Source organism: Cyanistes caeruleus, chromosome 18 (genome assembly GCF_971803275.1).
Source record: "Cyanistes caeruleus chromosome 18, bCyaCae1.hap1.1, whole genome shotgun sequence".
In the NCBI taxonomy this organism is placed as follows: domain Eukaryota; kingdom Metazoa; phylum Chordata; class Aves; order Passeriformes; family Paridae; genus Cyanistes; species Cyanistes caeruleus.
This window is the reverse complement of record NC_141718.1, coordinates 11,325,248-11,343,929: the sequence shown is the minus strand read 5'-3', so window position 1 is coordinate 11,343,929 and position 18,682 is coordinate 11,325,248. Positions and strand designations below refer to the sequence as shown.

Below are 18,682 nucleotides of genomic sequence, written 5' to 3'. Positions count from 1 at the left end.
TTTGCAGTGTCATCCATCTGGCCCTGGGGAGGCTTTTTGTTCCCAAAGATGCTGAGGTTTCCTCCGAAGGTGCTCCATCCCCTGGTCCACACAGATAAGTTGCACAGACCACAGAGGTTCCCCTAATTCACACTGTGGAAGATGGAAGAGGAGTTCCTCTGACTGTGGTGTAAAGCCACCTCTAAATTTACCATTGCACCCCATACTGCCAGTGCTTAGTTCTCACTGAGAAATTCACAGTACAGCTAAACTCATACAGATGGGCAGGACTTCAGCTCAGCCAGCCACCACCAGGGCATATGGCAACGTCTAAATACCTGAGAAAGGTCTGATTCTTCCAGAAAAGCTGAGATTGGAGAAGCAGCTTTAGAGCCAGCCTTCCTGCTTGGCTTCTTCAGCAGATTCACACATAGAGGCTGAAAAAACTGTGTTTCTCTGAAGTTAATTCCCTGCAGGCTCCAGCCAGCCTGGAAATGATAGAATTCTCACCTTCCTGTGGTAGGTGGAAATAAGGTGGTCAGCCCTAGGCTGACTAGCTCAAATTAACACTGCATCTCATTCTCTGGCTGCCTGCACCCCCAGCACAGTAATGCTGGGTCAGACACGGCTGCTTCACCTCTGCTGGGTAATTTCCTGTACTGGGCATCTGGCTGGCACCACATCAGATTTACTTTCTGATTTCAGAACATCCCATGGATATAGCTCTGAGGAAGCCTGTGTGCCTGACTGTCTGTTTTTGTTGTAGGACCTAGGACTGGAAGGAACATTTCTCAATGAAGTGCTCTACAAAAATGCAACTTTCCTCAACTTGGTGGATCCAATCTCCCACGACCTGCTGATGAGCCTTGCTAGAGATCTGCAATGTCCCAAAAAGGTGAATTCTCCCTGAGCTCAGTGAATACTTTGTGGCACAGCACTGATGCAGAGAGCCCTGCTGGGGCAGCTGGTGCTGCAATCAATCCTCCAGAGGCAGGCAGTGTGTGCCCTGGGAGTGGCTGCATATGGATTGTGGGGCATACTTCTGTAGAAATCAGTTAAAGCTAACTCAGAACATGAATGTAGCTGAAGGAGGGGGTGGTTATATGCACAGATATTAGGAAATTACTTTTTGTGCCCACAGTAAATTAGTGACAGAGCAGAGAGCCATCATCACTGGTATCACAGGGGTTCAAAGCAACTAGAGCTCATGGGGCTGCAGAGGAAAGCAGAGATCTCTGCAGGAAAACCAGCTCTCTCTTCCTGGGCCCTTTGCCATAGGTAACTACCTCAACCCAGCATTATTTCCCCCCATAAACTCTCAGAGTTCCTTGTAAAGAACGGTGCTGTAGGAATATATTGCCACTGGGGTTTCAGGAGGTAAATGTGTTATGTGCATGGTATCCCTGCATGCTCCAGCACTTTCCTTCAGAGGATGAGGAGAGCTGAGACAGAAAGACAGGGCTGAGAACAGACAAACATCACAGATGTTCCAGTCCCACTGCAACAACCAGCGTCTATTTCTGTTACTCTTTGCCACCACAAACACTTGGATTTGCAATGTATCCATTTGCTCATTAGGCTTGGCAAGTGTCATGCTTGCTTTATAAGGAGAGGAATAGAGTGAATTTCTTTATTCAAAGAGAGATATTAAATACACACAGCTCAGAGCAAGCAGCAGTGCCCCAGGGATTACAGTGAATGCCTGGTGTAGATTAGTGGCATTTCTAACCTTGTTCTGCCATCTCCTGAGGCTCACTGATAACAATTAACCAGTCATGTCTCAATAGACAAACTACATTTAGCCAAAGTTTAATCTTCATTATTGGGCTGCAGAGCAGCCTGAAAAAAAAAATTAAATCTTTCCAAGTGTAGTGTCTGTGTAATTCATGTAAGCATCTGAAGGAAGGGGTGGGTTGTAGCAGTAGTATCTCTTTAACCACACTTCACTTGAACTCATCTCCAGCTGCTCTACCAGACCATCTCCAAGCCTGTGCTGTGCAGTGCCCCTCAGGGCAGGCAGCAGGAGGGGATCTTACTCTAATCCAGTACCCATGTGTTTGGCAGATAACACGTTGCCTTTTTCATACACCTGCTTATACCCCCACTCTAGTTTCATACCTTGTGGATGCAGTGACACAAGTCCCATTACATAAGAAATTATTTTCCCCATTCCTAAGGAAGATGCTGAGCACCAGAATTGCCCTTCAAAGCCAACAGAAGTTTAATTATGTGGTTGTAGAAATTCAGTAGCTGCAGCACCAGCACCCTTCCCAGAACAATGCTAGCCCATGTCCCCTCTCCAACCCTGGCTGAGCATCTGGTGGGTGTAACTGCATTACAGGAAAGCAGGCTGAGTGCAATTCCCAGTCTGTCAGTGGAAATTAAATCAGTGAGGACACAGGAAAGAACAGGAGGGTAACTCTCAGCTGTGAGCCAACAATCGCTCGCAGAGCTTTGTGCCAGCTGCTGTACTGGAGCCTGGTGGGCACGTGCACCCACTTGGAGAGGTTTGCTGCTCTAGGTGACAGCAGAGTGCCAGCTGCAGCCCTGCCAGCACAGTAGGAGTCTAGGACAAGGCACCTAAGCCAAAGGCATGGGTCAGTCCCCGTGGGGTTCCTAGGGAAGCTGGGATGGGGATCAGGGGATGCTCAGCTGAGCAGAAGGCTGGGATCCCTCTCCCCTTGGCACAGAACTGCCACACGCAGGCAGCGCATCCCTGGGGAGTTCAGCTGATTCAGGGGCTGCTGAGCAAAGTCACAGTGCAGCTGTTGGCCCCCAGTGCTTTAGCCACTGGCAATAGGGAATAAATCAGTGCATTCCCTGACAGCTTTACTGCGTGTTCACCTATCAAATCCCTAATGCACATGTGGCACCGTGGCTGGAGGGCTGAGGGGTGGGAATGCAGGTGTCTGTCAGCAACTGGAAAATACAATAGAGAAGGCAGAAGTCCCAGCTTTCAGCAGCTGCCATTTGCCATTGTGCTTCACCAGAGGAAGAGGTTCTGTTCCAAGTCATGGCACTAAAGAACATGTGCAAAAATAACCCAGGAAGGCAGCATGTGGGTGCCTTCTTTTCCTGATGAGTTAGTACAGGGGCAGCAGGGAACTGCTGGCATTGGAAGCTCCCAAACTCAAACCTCCAGTAGCAGAGTGGACTACAAGGAAGTCAGATGGACTATGGGGAAGTAGCCAAAGTTTCCTGTCCTGACATCTCCCAGTAGAGCACAGGACGTCGTGGAGTCAGTGTGCTACTGCAGGAGGAGCAAGAAGCACCTTGGGCATGGGGCAGGGGTGCCAGTTACTGACCTTTCCACATCAGGGTATCAGATAGCCCTGAGACAGACTTTGGGGAAGCATGGCAACAAGGTAATTAATAGAAATTCAGCACTGTCCTGTAACACAAGGAGTTGTCAGTGTAGGGGTCTCTGCAACACAGCATTGTCAGTCACCCCTGCCACAGCCCTAGAAAATGAATCCCTCTTGAGTTTCACTTGCTCCTGGGTAGGCTGTGAAACTGTAGCCCTGCTCTGGGCAGGAACATGAGGCTGGGCTGGGGTTCTTCTGGCAGTGCAAAACTCCTCCTGCTCCTTCTCCACCCCAGGAGGAGTTGGCACGTGGCAGAAGCACCTCAGGCCTTCTCGCCTTTCCTCTTTCATTCTCTCTTCATCGCCTCCCTTACATACATGACCCTGTTCCACTGCCATCTTTATTCCTTTCCCATCTTCCTCTGCCCTCTTCCTTTTCTCATGTTCTGCTATGGTGCAGGCAGTCTAAGTTGTCCCTTTGCTTTCAGGAATATGACCCCTGGAAATCCTCAGACAGGATCTGCAGGCAGCTGATTTACCACCTGACCCCGCACTCGAAATGGCACCGGCACGGGATGCCCCGCAGGAAGTCCCAAGTGTGGTAAGAGCCTGGCAGGGACTGTGTGGATGGGCACAGAGGGGGCTCTGCCTGGGCAAATGGTGCTGCAGCCAAGCACCATCCCAGCCTGCCACCACTACCCTCCTCAGAGAGTGGCAGGACTGAAAATAGTGCACAGTATCTGTGGTGCAGCCTCTTCCAAAACCCAGCCCAACGCTCCTCTCTTTGATCTGTTTTGCCATTTTCTCTTCTCTGTGTGCTGTTACAGTTCCTTACCCTCTCCAAAGCTCACTGAAATCAATCCCCTGAGGGCACAGCACAGACAAGCCTCCTGCAGGGCTTGCAGGGTGTTTGGCCTCAGGAGCATGGCCAGGGCTACCAGCCTGCAAAAACACCCATGTGCCAAACAGAGCTGTTCCCATCTCTGCATCACACCCCATCCTAGTTTGGAGTTTCCCTGACAATGGGAGAAGTGTCCCTTACAAGGCACTACCTCCAGCTGATCACCCCATTCAGCAAGAACCACTCTGGGGTGGCTGGCAGAGAGGTGACCAATCCTGCTTACCTCCCACTCCTCTGCCAGCACCTGGAGAGGGCCCTGGGATGGCAGATGCACAGAGAACCCAACTCAGAGCTGCTGGTCACTGACAGCTACTGGATGGCAGCTGCTTTTCACTACTAGAAGTGTATTCAGACACCCACACTTGTTCCCTCCTTGACACTTGCTGGTTTTTCTGCCCAGATAAAGAGCAATCCCCATGTCTTTTAAATCCACTCCTCCTGTTGTCATTTTCTTGGAGCAAACCCTGTTCCTGTTACACAGATCACCACTGCTGAAGAAAAGACAGAGAAGTGACTAAGAAAAGAGCTCATGTCATCCCCATTAGCTTCACAGGAATAAATGCAGGATTGGATAAAAAGAAATGCAAAATCAGCAGCACTCTGAGAAGGGCCTTGGGCTTTTCTGATGCTTTCAGTCTTTGATGTGTGTGCCAGCAACTTAAAATCCCCCATGGGAATTGACATTTCCATCATACCTCTAATTCTGACTCAGAGGCAGGTTCCCAATGCATCTTAAGGAATAAAATCCCTAATACCATGGTTTCCAGGCCATCTGCCTCTTGCATCTGTAGCCCCACTTTGCCACTGAAGCCAAGCACTCCCAATGCTCCCTGCAGGGCAGGACTGTTTGTGCTGCTTTGCAGGTAGCAGCCACTGCACAGAACAAGGCTGAGGTTTCAGAGCTGAGTGAGTCCTTTTCCAGACCTATTCCGTGACATTTTCCCATAGGATCCTGCAGAATCCTGCAGATGCAGGTTATAGATGGCAGTTCTGACCTCATCCCTGTCCCTTCCCAAGATAAATTTAAAGATAAGAAGTTCAGGACTCCAAACTCCTGCTTGTAGGCAAACCTCTTCTCCTGTTGGATTTCAGGATGAAGGTCAAACTGGGAGTGTTCTGTGGGATTGCACAGCCTGGGGACAGCAGAGGACTGCAAACTGCTGCAAGCCCACCACTTAGTAACAACAGAGAGGATGTTTGTGGCCAGAGGAAGAGCTGTGGGTCCAGTGAGCACCCCACATAGAGGGGTGAGGCCCCAAGTATTGGCCAGGTACAGAACATCTGTGAGCACAAGCAGGGAGAGGGCAACAAGGCAATGTGCAATGGAAGGAAATATAGGTCTAAAGTGGGCTGCCCTGCCTGGCTACCACACCCAGTTACGATGTGTTACATAAAGCACAAATTAATTTTGATTAAATATTTAACAGCAGAGATTCCTCTTTTAAGTGTGAAGATGAAATGTTTTGCAGTTTGCAGCACAAGACGCCTGCAGAGTTGGCATCTGAGGCTGCTGCAAGAAAATGGGTGTTGCCAGGAGCAGGAAGGCAAGAAATAGCTGCTTCATTTGGAGATACCAAGGCCTAAAGTTTGTTTAGGCAGGCTGTTTTACATGATCCAAATTCTCCATTTCCCTCTGTCTGCTAGTGGGAGTATTTTACTATAGTGTCTGTCTCAAACCCTGTGCCTTTGGCTTGCACCCTTCCTGCTACTGAGGTCCTGTAAAGAGCATGGGTGTAGCAGCAAGACTTTGAAGGAATTTCTAAAATCTCATGGGGGTTAAGGACAGGAGGGAGGAATCTCTGCATGGAGACCACATTCAGAAACCAAATTATCCTCTTGTTTTTGCAGCCTCCTGGGCTTTAGCATCTGGCTTTCACAGAGCTGATGCTGGACTCCCTTGTTCTCTGAAATGCAATTTCTACTTTCTGGCAGCATGTTAGATAGGTCCAGGAGATAATTAGCAAGCCCAGCCATACAGAGAGCTTGGAGCATCTGCCAGGTTTTAATCACATTTGGGCTGTTATGGAGATGTGTTATGGGAGATGGAGAAGACCTACAGTACAGGAGTGGGATCACACACCAGGTGTTTGTTCCCACTGCCAAACCAGTGGGTCACAAACAGACTAACAGTAGTTACATCCCCAGTCAGAGGGACCCACATCCAGAAGGTACAAACCTGAGCCACCCATGAGCTGGTAAAGCAAACAGGATAAGATCCATTTCTTCAAGCACTGCTGTTTCAGTACACAGGCAGAGCCCATACAGAAATATGGAAGGAGAAAGCTCAGTGCAGGTCCATGAACTCAATGCAACAGCAGCTGGAGGGAGCAGGAGTCATCCAGCCCAGGCTCAGTCTGGTTTCTGTGCTTGACTAAACTGCTGAAGGTGAAGCTGGGAGGCAGCATGCCCTCTTGGATCTGCCTGTGGGTTCCCTGGAGTGGCTACATTTCTTGTAGAAGGGAGGGTTGCAATCCCCAGCTGTGCAGTCACCCAAAGAGACTATTTCAGCTGCCCAGGTGATACTCAGACAAGTTTGCCACACTGAAAGGAAGGGGCTCCTTTCCTGCAAAATCCTGTTTCAGCCAACAGCCTGCACCCCACTGGCTCTGCCCCACTTGGGTTGGCTGCTTAACCAAACCAGGAAGATGAGCTCTTGCAGATTTACTCTGAGGGTTTTAAAATGAAAAGCTCAAAAGCTGGAGGATGAGATTTCTGCAGCAGGGACTAGCATAACTAGTGCACAATTTTCAGTCCTTTATATCCTAGAGGGAATTTAGTTTTAGCACCATTTTACAGTTGTATAGATCACTCCCACTTAACGAGCAGAACACATCCTAGAGTGTTGTGTAACTCCAGCTTCACTTCCACATTAAATTGATGTTTACTTTGTAAAGACTAATGAATTAAGAAATGCTCCTTTATACATAGATCTTTTAGGCTGTCAGTGCCACTTCTGTGGCATTTTGACAGATGCAGAACTTTTAGATGTTATTAATTCTTGTTTTCAGACTTCTTGGGGCCTCCTGCCGTGCTGAATTCAAGAAAGGTGTCACCATCTGCTGCCAGAACAGGGCGGGACCCAGAGGGTGTATTATTATTTTTTGAGGGCCAGACACACTGGGCTGCATTTCAGAGCAGAGAGGGAGAAGGGTATCAGGTGAAGACAGCCTTTGTCTGGAGAGCTGGATCACAGTCTGGTACTGTGATCAGGAAGCTCTGGATTACTACTGAACTGTCTTGGCAAGGCCATGTCAGGGAACCTTAATGTATCTTCCACTTGCATCATCCCCAGAGCTGTAACTACTTCCTTTCCTGAGCAATCCGAAGGTTTGATCTTGATCCAAAGGATCAAACCTGAAGCCACAAAGCAGGCAGGCAGTAAACACAGCTTTGTAATTGTGACAAAAAACCCCCCAGATTTTTTACACAGTGGCTGGTTCTGGAAGAGAAAAGGCAGTTGTGTGTATGGAGTTAACTCCCAAACTACGTGCATATGGTCTGTCCTTTTCACAAATCTCATCACAGCTTTACTTTGCTCATCTGAGTGAATTTCATCATGGCTAATCCAAAGTGGGTGGAGAGCAGAGTATCCCTTCTGGGCTTATTGCTCCCTTTCTGTTATTGATGTGCCTTGGCCAGACATTGCGGCATTAGATGCACTTTTAAAATGCAGTGAAAGCACTTGTGTCTAGAGGACTTCAAGGAAACAGCTCCAGAGGGCTTCAGGTCTTTTTTTTTCCTTGAAAACATTGCTCAGCACTGAGGCTGACAGTTCTGGCAGATGAGATCCCAGCCTTCACATGGCATGAGGAGAATATTAACTACAGCTTCATGTCACCCTTATGCAACAGGGTAAACAGGCACCATCACTCCTGCTTTGCTGAGAGGAAGCTAAGCCAGTTAACTAAAGCCACATGGTAAACATCATATTGGGAGTACAGGAACTGCCCCACACAGTTTCCAAGAAGCTGCTGCTCACAGAGATGTCAGATGGACAGACATGAGCTGGTGGATGAGTTGTGGACAGAGGCAGGAATTGTGCCCTCATCTTACAGTGCAGAGCATCCCAAACACTGCCCCGGGGAGGGCTCTCAGCAGCATCAAGAGGCCCTTACATTTGGAAAGGCTTGTTGGAGGTGGCAGAAAGGGTCACCCAGCAGCCTGACACTGCCCTGACAGAGTCAGGAGTAAAAAGGCCAAGACTGGCACGCAAGAGAAGCAGGACACTGATGGAGAGACAGCAAATGAAATAACAGAGATTTCTGGCAGGTGGTAGTTAAAAGCAATCAGAAGAGACCTTGTGCCTTTGTGACTCTTACCCAGGTGAAGGTCTAACAAGGACATGATATTTACAGCAAGAAGGGCAGCATCATTCCCTCCTTTGCTAGGAGAGGCCTCAATAATGAAGGGAAACAACCTGAGGTCTTGGACAGATTAAGCAGCAGCAGGAGGAAGGCTAAGGGTTCACAGCCCTCTTGAACACACCTTCAAGGACAAAGTGACAGCAGAGGCAGGAGGAGACAGGCACTCAGCTGCATCAACAACTACAGATTTCCATGTCCCACCCCAGCTGCAGAGGGAGTGAGACAGGAGAAAGGCTACCTTTGCCTCCTTTCCACGGCTGGTCAAAAGAACTTGGGCACAAGTGACTAAGGGACTTCTCGTGGAAGTGACCTATTTGTGCACTGCCTCCATCTTCACAGCAGTGCCAGGCCCAGCCTCAGATCAGCTGGGGCTAGATTAGTCTAGGTCAGTACTTTTGAGGCTCCTCTTTCCTTTTTCATGTTGCATTAGAGGCAGCTAAAGCCAGCCCTGCACAGCAGCACCCTGTGCCACTCGGGAAGCAAAGCAAGCAGATTATGCTAAGTAGGCAATTAAAAAGCTCAGAATCCATCCCCTAAATCACTGCTCAAAGCAGGGAAGCCATCCAGACATGCCTGATGTTCTGTGCAAGAAAGAGCAGCTGAGAGATACCTGACTCATGGCTAATTAGCCACTACTGGCAGTGCCTGTTAATGACAGAGGGGATACGAAGTAATGGGAATTTCTGCCATCAGCAAAGTTTTGTATTTGGAGACAAATTTAATGTAAAAATAAAAGACTGAGTGGTAGAAAGCTGGTAATTCTCCAGAGAAATAGACATGAAGTAGTGAGCATCCCTCATTAGCAAAATTCTATCTGACTCTTACTGTCTCCTCCCAGCCTTTCTCCACAGCATGGAGACAAGCAAATGCACTGGGACTCCAGGAACTTCAGCATTCTTGGGCTGAATGAGCTCCCCCAAACCCCACAAAGCTAACAAGAGGTCAGACACCACTGTGACTGCTACAAGTCCCAACAGGGCAGCACTCAGGAGCCATTACACCCCTTCCCTGCAGCCACCAAAGAATTTCACTGATGAGCAAGAAATTGATGGGATTTGGTGCTAATGAAGAAACCCAAACGTGCTGAACCTGCAGCTTCATGGACACAAAGAAGGACCTGGAAGATGGCCTAAGGGTTACTTCCCTTGGGACAGGTCCTGGAGACAAACAACTAGCAATTCATTTCAGGTCTCCTAATTGTCCCATTTCAACACAGATCTCTATTTGCTTATGCTAGCTGAGTTCCCAGGAGGCAGGAGCACTGGCTGAGTGTTAGTGGAAGGAGGAAGATTTTTATCTCCCAGAAAAACCTGGGGAGGCACAAGATGGTTTCACCTCTTTCCCAGCCCACATTTTTCACTGAGAGGGTTTTGTTTCCAGACACCCACAGGTCCCTCAGGCCCCTGCTCTGCCTGGATTGATCCAGGGTGGATCTCCCATAGCCAGGTTCAAAGTGCAGCCTAGGGACTGCTGGTAATGCCTGCTGAAGAGTAGAGCTGGCACCCAGGGAAGGGATAAGTGGCAGTGAGGGTGGCAGGAAGACTCCTTGTCCATGGGAGAAAAGCCAGACCCCAAGAAGGGAGTTGGGAACAATGCAAAGTAAAACCTTTCACGTGAGAATCAAGATGGTCCTCAAAGAGCTCCTGTCCCTCAGCAGGGCTGGACAAGGGCTGCAAGCAGGGTGCTGATCCCTTACAAACAGGACTCTGGGCCAGCACCATTCCTCAGTGGATGCTGCATCCCCAGGCAGGCAGCAGGGGATGGGCTGCTGATTGCCCTTGTTTCTTGCTCAAACTTTCCAGGAATTTCTCACTTGCAGCCGTTTCTCCAGCATCTGAGGGAGTGGGGGGGCTGTTTCCTCTCCAAGCTTGCTGCAGATAATACAAATGCAGTCTGCTGCCCTGCATCCAGGGTCCAGATCCTTGTTACATGCAAATGCTCACAATTACAAATGTGCCCTGAGCAGCAGTTGCAGAAGCAGTAGGTTAATCCAGCCCCCAGTGCCCTGCAGCCTCTGTCCACAAGGCCCGAGGGCATCAAGAGCCACGTTGCTAAGTAGCTGTTGTATCTCATACAAAGGAAAAAAAGCCTTTTGCAGCTGAAGCAATCTTAAAGCCTGTTTCAAGTGCAGAAATTAGGGGATAATAGATGACCCATTTCCCTGGAAATAAACCTAGTATTTTCTCAGCTGCTTGCTGCACAAGTGACTGAGATCTTGGTGCCCTGTGTATCATGCCTCCCTTCCTGCCAAGCAATAGAGCTTAACAGAGCTCCAAAAAATACCAAGTGTCAGATAATTCAGAGTAAAGCATCTACCCACATCTCCTTGACCGATTTGTGACTGCAGACACATTTACCTCTAAAGCAATAGAGAGAGTGGGCAGCTATTCTGTGCCTTGCCCTAGAGATGGGGTTTAAGCTGTGCCTCTTGGAGCTGCCCAAAAACACCAAGGAGGCGAGGAGGAGGCTGCCAGGGTTCACAGCATGCGTGGGGTGTTGTATCTCATGCTTCAGCACTTACCAGAGAGCTGAGGGCCTGGCTGCAGCATAGGGCTGTGTCCCCCAGGATGAGGCTCCTACAGACACATCCCTGCAAGAGGCATTTTTATAGGCAAGAGAACAGCTTAAACACAGGGGGGAGCCCCCAGTTCTGAGACAGGAGGCCCAGAGTCACCCTGGCAGGTACAGCAATGAGGGCAAAAGGAAGCAGCAAAAAATACAGGAAAGGAAAGAAAAACAAGCCAGCAAAGAAGGGAGGGCGGGCTCTGGCACAGGACAGGAGGGTTTAAGCACATTCAGCCAGGAGCAGTCCAGTCTGGAGAATCAATTATGGGAAGATAATTTGTCTGCTTGATTAAAGCCTCCTTGGGGTATTGGCTGGTTGCTGGGGAGAGCAGCAGAAGGTACCTGTTCTGGTGAGAGCACGATCTGTGACTTATTACTGCAGTCTCCACACGGCAGTCACAGGAGGGGAGGCTTAACAGGCAGACACAGATGAGCACATTGCTTCTGCCTTTCAGACATTTCCCTTCAGTCATCACTGTCTGCACTCAGAGCCAAGTCACTCCAAGGGGACCCCCAGAGCCTTTCAAACTTGCCCCTGTTAAGGAAGCTGCTGCTGCAACCGTGACAGGAAAATCAGCAGTGCCGGCTCAGACGTGCCCTCCAGTGGTCCCCACTCCAGCCTGGTTCCCATCCCCACTCCAAACTAGGCTCCAGCCCTGGAGATTTATAAAAAGGAAGGTCTGAGGAGGCTTTGCACAGACCGAGACAAGGCTTAGGGCTGGGGGAGGTGCCCCTGTGCTCATGTCTCCTTTCTGTGTCCCCCGCCCACCCAGGTGGGGTCATCTGCTTGACAGCGCTAGGGAAGAGAATTTCCAGGAGCCACAGGCTGCGTTCATACAAACTGGGCACTGAAGTAGTTACAGGCTTCTTTCTATGCTTGTTTATTCCTGTATTCCCCACACTCCCAAGAAAGCCTTATTCTAAACCCCTACAGGCCAGAAAAGGCTGCTGTATCTCTTGTAGCAGCCCCTTGTGGATACAGGGAACAGTTGCCCTGTGCACTCAGGCTCACACTCCATTTCATTTCTCCCTGTTCCACCTGGGCCATATGAATGCACACCTGCACTGTGCATTGGATGCTCTGTTCTGCTAGAACAACTACTCCAGATCAAACACCCAGATAAAATACCTAGCATGGCTAAAAGGATAACTCCTTTTGTGCTAGGGGAAACCTGAGAAGTTTCCAGCTTCAAGGCTAATCTCTGATAAATTTCATACAAGATGAACCCTCTTTTGTGGTAGACTGTGCTACACCACTGCCAGTGATTGCTGACAAACTATACCAAAACACACACATTGTTTTTCAAGAGAGTTGAAGAAATACAGCTCCCAGGCAGCCTGGGGTGATCTCAAGCACTCCTTGGATTAGCAGGAAAAGGGAGACTTGCTCAGTGCCACCCCAACCACAGCATGCACAGTTCACAACTGCTGCTGCAGGAGGTAAAAGAACTGCACTGCTGCTGCAAGCAATGTGGTGGATTAATTCTTCACAGTCCAATCTCTAGTGGAGGCATATCAAGTACCATCTTCAAGGCCCTCTGGCAACCTCCCTCATGTGCTCAGACCAATTATAATTCCCCAGTACATCTGTCCCTGCTGTTTGACAGTACAGACAAGCACTGCTCCCTTTGACCCCACTGTGATCCACTGAGGTGTAGTGTGGGTCATTTGACGTGTAAATATTTAGTAGGTAATACATTTCACATAAAATGCTTTAGGTCTGAATAGAAGTTAATTCATGCTGTTATTAGCTCTGCCATGAGAGCTCATTAGTCCAAATGCATGCTTGCAGATACAGTTTCAGCCTTGCACAGTGAACTCCCACGGGAAATACAAGGACACATAGGAGTAGCCTGAGCAAAGTACTGCTAAACCCAGAGCAGGAATTTGTGGGCTTAAGAATTGACAGAACAGGCCACGAGGTCTTTCTGCCTCATGCTCCTACAAGGAAGTGTGGCTGCAGGTTTGTGCCAGTGTTGAATCAACAAAGGGTTGCTGCCTGCACCGGTGCACATTTACTCCCTTGTGTCAACACATGCTTATAGGGGATTATTAGGAGCTGGAATTTCTAGGATGCCATGAACTGCATATGTAAAGCAAAGCTACAGAGGCAGTGCCACAACCTCTGCACAGCTCCAGCAGAGCCTGGCAATACTGAGGCTTGTAGGGACATTCTCACCTGCCACGGGAGCTCCTGCGGTGCTGTAGCCTCCTCCGAGGAGATTGCATGTCCCCATGTACCCATTGCTTTCAGGGACTGCCACAGGTGTGCAGGACACTACAGAGAGCCAGATAGGAAGAGTGGGGACCTTCGAAGTGGTGGTTAATGCTTAACCCACCCTGATCCTCCCAAACTCAATAAGGCACTTACAAGACCCCCTGAGCACATGACTGGGGGGGTCCTACTATGGGTCCCATGTCCTTAAGGCAAGATGTGTCTGAAAGAGCAGCAAGAGTAACACAATTTACACTCCTGGACTAGATTCTCCTGTGTTACACTAACACAAATTTCTACTCAATTTTGCAATGTATTCCCCAGCAGCTCCTGTAGCCCCACAGTTCCCACTTCTCACAGCACTCTTAGAAACCCAAAGTCCATCATTAAGCTCCACACCCCACTCCCTTTGCACACCCAGCAGCCTCACAACACAGCCTTCCTACCTCCTCCTCGCTCCCCTGGCCAGGCAGACAGTAAAAGAAATGGCTGAAGCCATCTCTTAGCACCCTTATGCCCTCCCCGCCTCCTCATAGCTGCAGCAGATCCCAGATGATCTGCTGACCACAGAGACCCAAACAGGCAGCCACTGGTGCTGCTTACTGACTAAGTGCTGCTTGTGAAAGATTTTAAAGGGACACACAGTAAATCCATTCCTGGAGTGCAGTTTGCCTATCTAGTGTTTTCCTGATGAAACATCCATTTCCCAGACATTTAACACGGCTCTCCTCTGTAGCACAGACCTTATCATTCACCTGGAGAGGCGGCTCACAAACAGCCCCCACACAGTGTAAACCAGTGCTCTTGGAAAGTTTGCTTACCTTGGTTATTTTTGCTTTCTATGCATGAGTGCCTGCATGGGCACATACAGACAAACCCTTTGACATCTGCTAGTGGGAGACACTTTAGCAACCTGTGTTGAGCCAGTTCTGGCAAAGTTCACGTGTAAGTGCTGAGAATACACAGCAAAGCCACAGGACAGTCTGCCCTGAGGTTCAAATGCTTGTTTGCCCAGTGAGTTCTATTAACCCCTTCCTTAACATTCTAGCCCATGTTGTTAATGAGTTCTCCCTGTCCCAAGTGCTCTCTCACTTGGGGGAGATGGATGGGAGTGCTCCCCTTCATGATCTCTCTGTCTCCCCCTCTCCACCATCAGCCTGAAGACCAGCCTGCAGAAGAAGGTGAGCCAGGACTCCATGGATTTGTCAGGGATCCCCCTGACCATGCGGGATGTCCACCGCATGGCCTACTACCTGCAGAACAACGGGGACCACCTCACCTCGGTGGACCTGAGCTTCACGGAGCTGAACGACGACATGGTGCGCCTGCTGCTGCCCTTCCTCTGGGCGCTCCCCAAACTCACTCACCTGTCCCTCAACGGCAACCGGCTGACGCGGGCGACCATGAAGGAGCTGACCGACACCATGAAGGACATGAACAAGTTCCCTTGCCTGGCCTGGGTTGACCTCGGCAACAACGTGGACGTCTCCTCCATGCCGCAGCCGCTGCTCGTGGGCCTGCGCAAGCGCCTCAGCCAGCAGACCACGCTGCCGACCATCTATGAGGCGCTTGACTGCGACTCTGAGATTGCCGGCGGGCACGAGGGCAGCCAGCCAGAGGATGAAGCAGCCGGAAGCACCCCGCCACGTGCTTTTTCTCAGCAGGGCTGCGAGAGGTGACTGAATAACGGGCCGGCGCTGGCACACGGAAGCAACCCCAAGGAGAAGTTTTGAGTACGAACATCAAGCAGAGGGCCAGCTTGACCGGCTTCCCTTGGCTCTTTTCTCTCGCCTTCCCTGACATCTTCCCCCCCACCTGCTGTGAGACAAAAGCCTGTCGTCCCCCCACAACGTGCTCCGCTCCCTCCCCTCGCTGCCGAACCCATTGCCCACGTTCCAGAGAGGAACCGGTGACTTACAGTGAACCTGGTCCCCAGGCAGGGTCTCACTGGAAGACGGGAAAAGACCTGTCGGAGTCAAGAATATCCTCCAGCAGCCATTGGGTTGAGGGAAAGGGACTTGGGGGGAACCTAAAACAGAAACAGGCTTGTAGTTTACTTCCTTTCTTCCTTTTCCTGTGCACCTTGGAAACCTTGGGACCTGCAGCCTTGAGTGTGAAAGGAGGTACCCCAAGAGCCTAGTGCTGTGGAGCTTAGTGGAAGGGCTCAGAGGCCAGAGCTGGAGCCCGGCAGTGTGTCTCCCTCTTGTGTCTGGCTCCTTTTGTTTTGTTTTTTTCCTATTGTGTGTTTTGTATGAACGTCTGAACAAAGGGACCTGGTCAGAGACCATTGGATCACATAGGCTGGGGCGGACACATGGCTTGGAACTGCAGCATCAGGATATTTGCTGTGTGACCGGGGTGAGAGGGAGGGGAAGGAGGTATGTGTTGGTGGGAGCATGGGGGATGGGATGAGTTGGGATGGGATTGGGAGGAGGGGGGAGGAGAGGGAAGGGGAACGTTCTTGTGGATTAGTAGGATTGGTTTCAAAAAGTGTGCTTTTGTACTAAAATTACAAGTTCCAAGGTACTACAATTGCAAGTTCCAAGTGAAATTGAGGAAAAGCTGACAGCTCAGCACCTAACTGTGGCACTAGAGGAGCAAGCAGCGAATGTGCCAGAGGTGGGCCCTTCCCAATTGGAAGTGCAAAGCTTTGGCTCCTCGTGGCACTTTGTACACCTTGTAATACAGACACGTGAGCAGCTGCATCGCCATTTCCAATGCTGTCCAAAACCCAAGTCACTGATGCAGAGTTTCCAGTGTTTTCCACATTGCTCATGCTCTATGTAAACATAATAAAGAGTTTTCTTGGACATGAGCGTGAAGCACTTCAGAGTCTGAGTATCTGGGTTGTTCACAGATCTTGGAATACAGACCAGAGCCCTCATGCAGTGCCTGAGGGACAGGATCAGGTACAATTCACATTGGGCAGTGTGGTTCATTCCTTAAGGAGAGAGAAACGTGGATGTTCAGTGGTAGGCTGCCATCCTTCATGTTGCAAGGGGCTGGTAGAAGTAAACTGATGAGATTTAGCTGATATGTCAAGTCCTCTCAATTATCTGTCCCCACAGGAATTCAGAGTGGATGAGTTGTTGAAAGAGTTAAAAGTTAAAGAAATGAGACATATTAAAAAAACCACTATAAAAATCCTCACCCTTCTAAATTAACAAAGTTAACTTTGCCTTCCTGCTGATTGTCTTTGTGAGTCCCAGAGCAACACATATAAGCAATGCTTATATATGAAAACAACCCAAATTCACATGGAACAGATACACCTTTCATGTTCTTTACTAATTTTACAAGACATTGCAAGAAGTAAATTGGTGATATTTTTCAGCTGATCTATTCCCTTTGGACCAAGAGTGTGAGGACATTGGAACATACTGGTGTCTCTGATCAACCACCAAAAGCCCCAAATAATATCAATTCCAGGAAGAAAGGTGAGATTACACATTGCACTGAACATTACAATCTGACACTGCAAATGCTGGACCCAGTCCTAGCTGCACTCCAGTCACAGGTGCAGGATCTCACAACCTTCATGTTAACCTGCACAAAGGTCACCACCTGCTCTCTTCTCACAACTAATTTTTCCTTTCTCAGTGTAGAATCTTACAGAATCATAATTATTTCAGTTGGAAAAGACCTTTGAGGTCATGGAGTCCAAACATTAACTCAGTGCTGTCACTAAAACATGTCCCTGAGTGCCACAGCTGCACCTCTTTTACATAATTCCATGGTAACTCAACCACTGCCCTGGGGATCCTGTTCAGTGCTTGACAACCCAGTCCTGCTGGCCACTCTATGCCACATGCAAGCCAGGATGCCGCTGGCCTTTTCCACTCAGCAGCTTTCCAGCTGCTCTTCCCCAAGCCTGGAGTCCTGTTTGGGGTTGCTGTGATTGAGGTGCAGAACCTGGCACATGGCCTTTTGGACCTCACACGATTGTCCTTGGACCATCAAATCCAGCCTATCCAAGCCCTTTTGCAGAGCCTTCCTACCCTCCAGCAGATCAACATTCCCACCCAACTCAGTGTCATCTGTGAATTCAACTGAGGATGCCCTCGATCTCCTCATCCAGATAATTGATAAAAACATTAAACAGAACTGGCCCCAATACTGAGCCCTGGGGAACCCCACCAGTGACCAGCCCCAGCTGGCAGCAACTCCATTTACCACCACTCTCCAGGCTCAGCCCTTCATTTCCTTCCCTGCTGTGGAAGAGATGGTATTAATTTTTAATTTTCCTTCCAAAATACCTTTCAGCAAAAATGAAAAGTTATTTCAAATGCCAGCAAGACCTGCTTAAACTCTTAGAGTCTAAGCAGAGCAGCCCTCTGCTGTGCCAAGAAGAAAACTCGGGCACAAAGCATTTAAATGGAGCTGCCTGGTGAGCCAGTGCATATCTACAAAAGGAGCAGCACTGCTGAACATTTGGTCTTTGGCTCTGAGCACTGTCCCCCTAAGGGTTCTGCATCAAGGCATCTTCACAGCTTTTCCATAGCAGCAGCACGCCCCCAAAATGAGGTGAGACCCTCAGTGTGTAGGGCACCTCTGACACAGCTCTTCCCTGCTGAGCCCCTGGCTCAGTCCCAGCCTGTTTCCAGCCCTGCTCAAAGCTCTGCTTTCAGTCTGAGCTCTGCTACCCAGCAGGACAGGGATGAGACATTCAGCCCCTTGCAGAGGAATTCTGTGCCAATCACTGGTGATGCCACCTGCCAGTTGGCAACTCCAGGATCTGGAGGTAAAGCAGAAAACACTAGTTCAGCTGAGCCATGCATGTTTATTCCTCCATATGCACTTGGTTGCTTTGCCACAGAAAGGTCCCCACGGAGAACTGGTTGTGAATAAATGTGTGAAAATGTAAATTATCAAGGCCTGCCACTGCTTCTTGGATGAACTTTGACAGGCTGTAGTTTAGCAGAAATGATCCCAGCACAGGCAGCTAATCCCTGCCAGCTCCTGTTGCCATGGATAGGTGAGGTGATACACAGTGCATCCATCTCCAAAGCTGGTAAGTGCTCCTGGGCCCCCTGCAGATGAGGTGCTTGCTCAAGGAGCAGACCTGGAGGCCCCAAATCTGCAATTTTCATAAAAGCTGAGTTCACCAACCAGAGAGAATGACACAACCAAAATAAGCCTTTCCTTGCACTCAGTGAGAATGCTCAGGGCCCTCAAAGGGTATTCAAGGGATGAGCTGCTAATTCAGGTGTCCTCACAGATAGCCAGAGGGACCAGCTTAGTTATGATGCTGATTCAGGTGACACCTGCCCTGCAGGGAGGCCATCTCCTGTCAGGTAACACAGCAGGACTGAATACTCTCTTCAGGAGGTACTTGCTGGTGCAGGGCTGTAATC

The 18,682-nt window shown here is 49.5% G+C and overlaps 2 protein-coding genes across 12 annotated transcripts in view; one reads left to right on the top strand and one right to left on the bottom strand.

Annotated features, from left to right (window-relative positions):
* GGT1 (gamma-glutamyltransferase 1) overlaps positions 1–15,539 on the bottom strand; it is a 57,080-nt gene extending 41,541 nt beyond the window's left edge. For 3 of the 11 annotated variants that reach the window (XM_086855747.1, XM_086855739.1, XM_086855738.1), the window contains exon 1: positions 15,247–15,357. The gene's annotated coding sequence lies outside the window, so the exon portion shown is untranslated. Of the gene's footprint in view, positions 1–13,292; positions 13,392–13,484; positions 13,552–13,774; positions 13,869–15,246 lie in introns of those variants that run through there. The other 8 variants (XM_086855744.1, XM_086855748.1, XM_086855746.1 and 5 more) reach the window with 7 other exon arrangements.
* Positions 1–16,143, top strand: part of LRRC75B (leucine rich repeat containing 75B) — a 20,202-nt gene extending 4,059 nt beyond the window's left edge. Inside the window, exons 2-4 of the mRNA XM_086855769.1 lie at positions 746–874; positions 3,772–3,884; positions 14,485–16,143. Coding sequence (XP_086711895.1) covers positions 746–874; positions 3,772–3,884; positions 14,485–15,007 — 765 coding nt within the window. The 3' untranslated portion in view covers positions 15,008–16,143. The remainder of the gene's footprint in view (positions 1–745; positions 875–3,771; positions 3,885–14,484) is intronic.
* Positions 16,144–18,682: the final 2,539 nt, after the last annotated feature.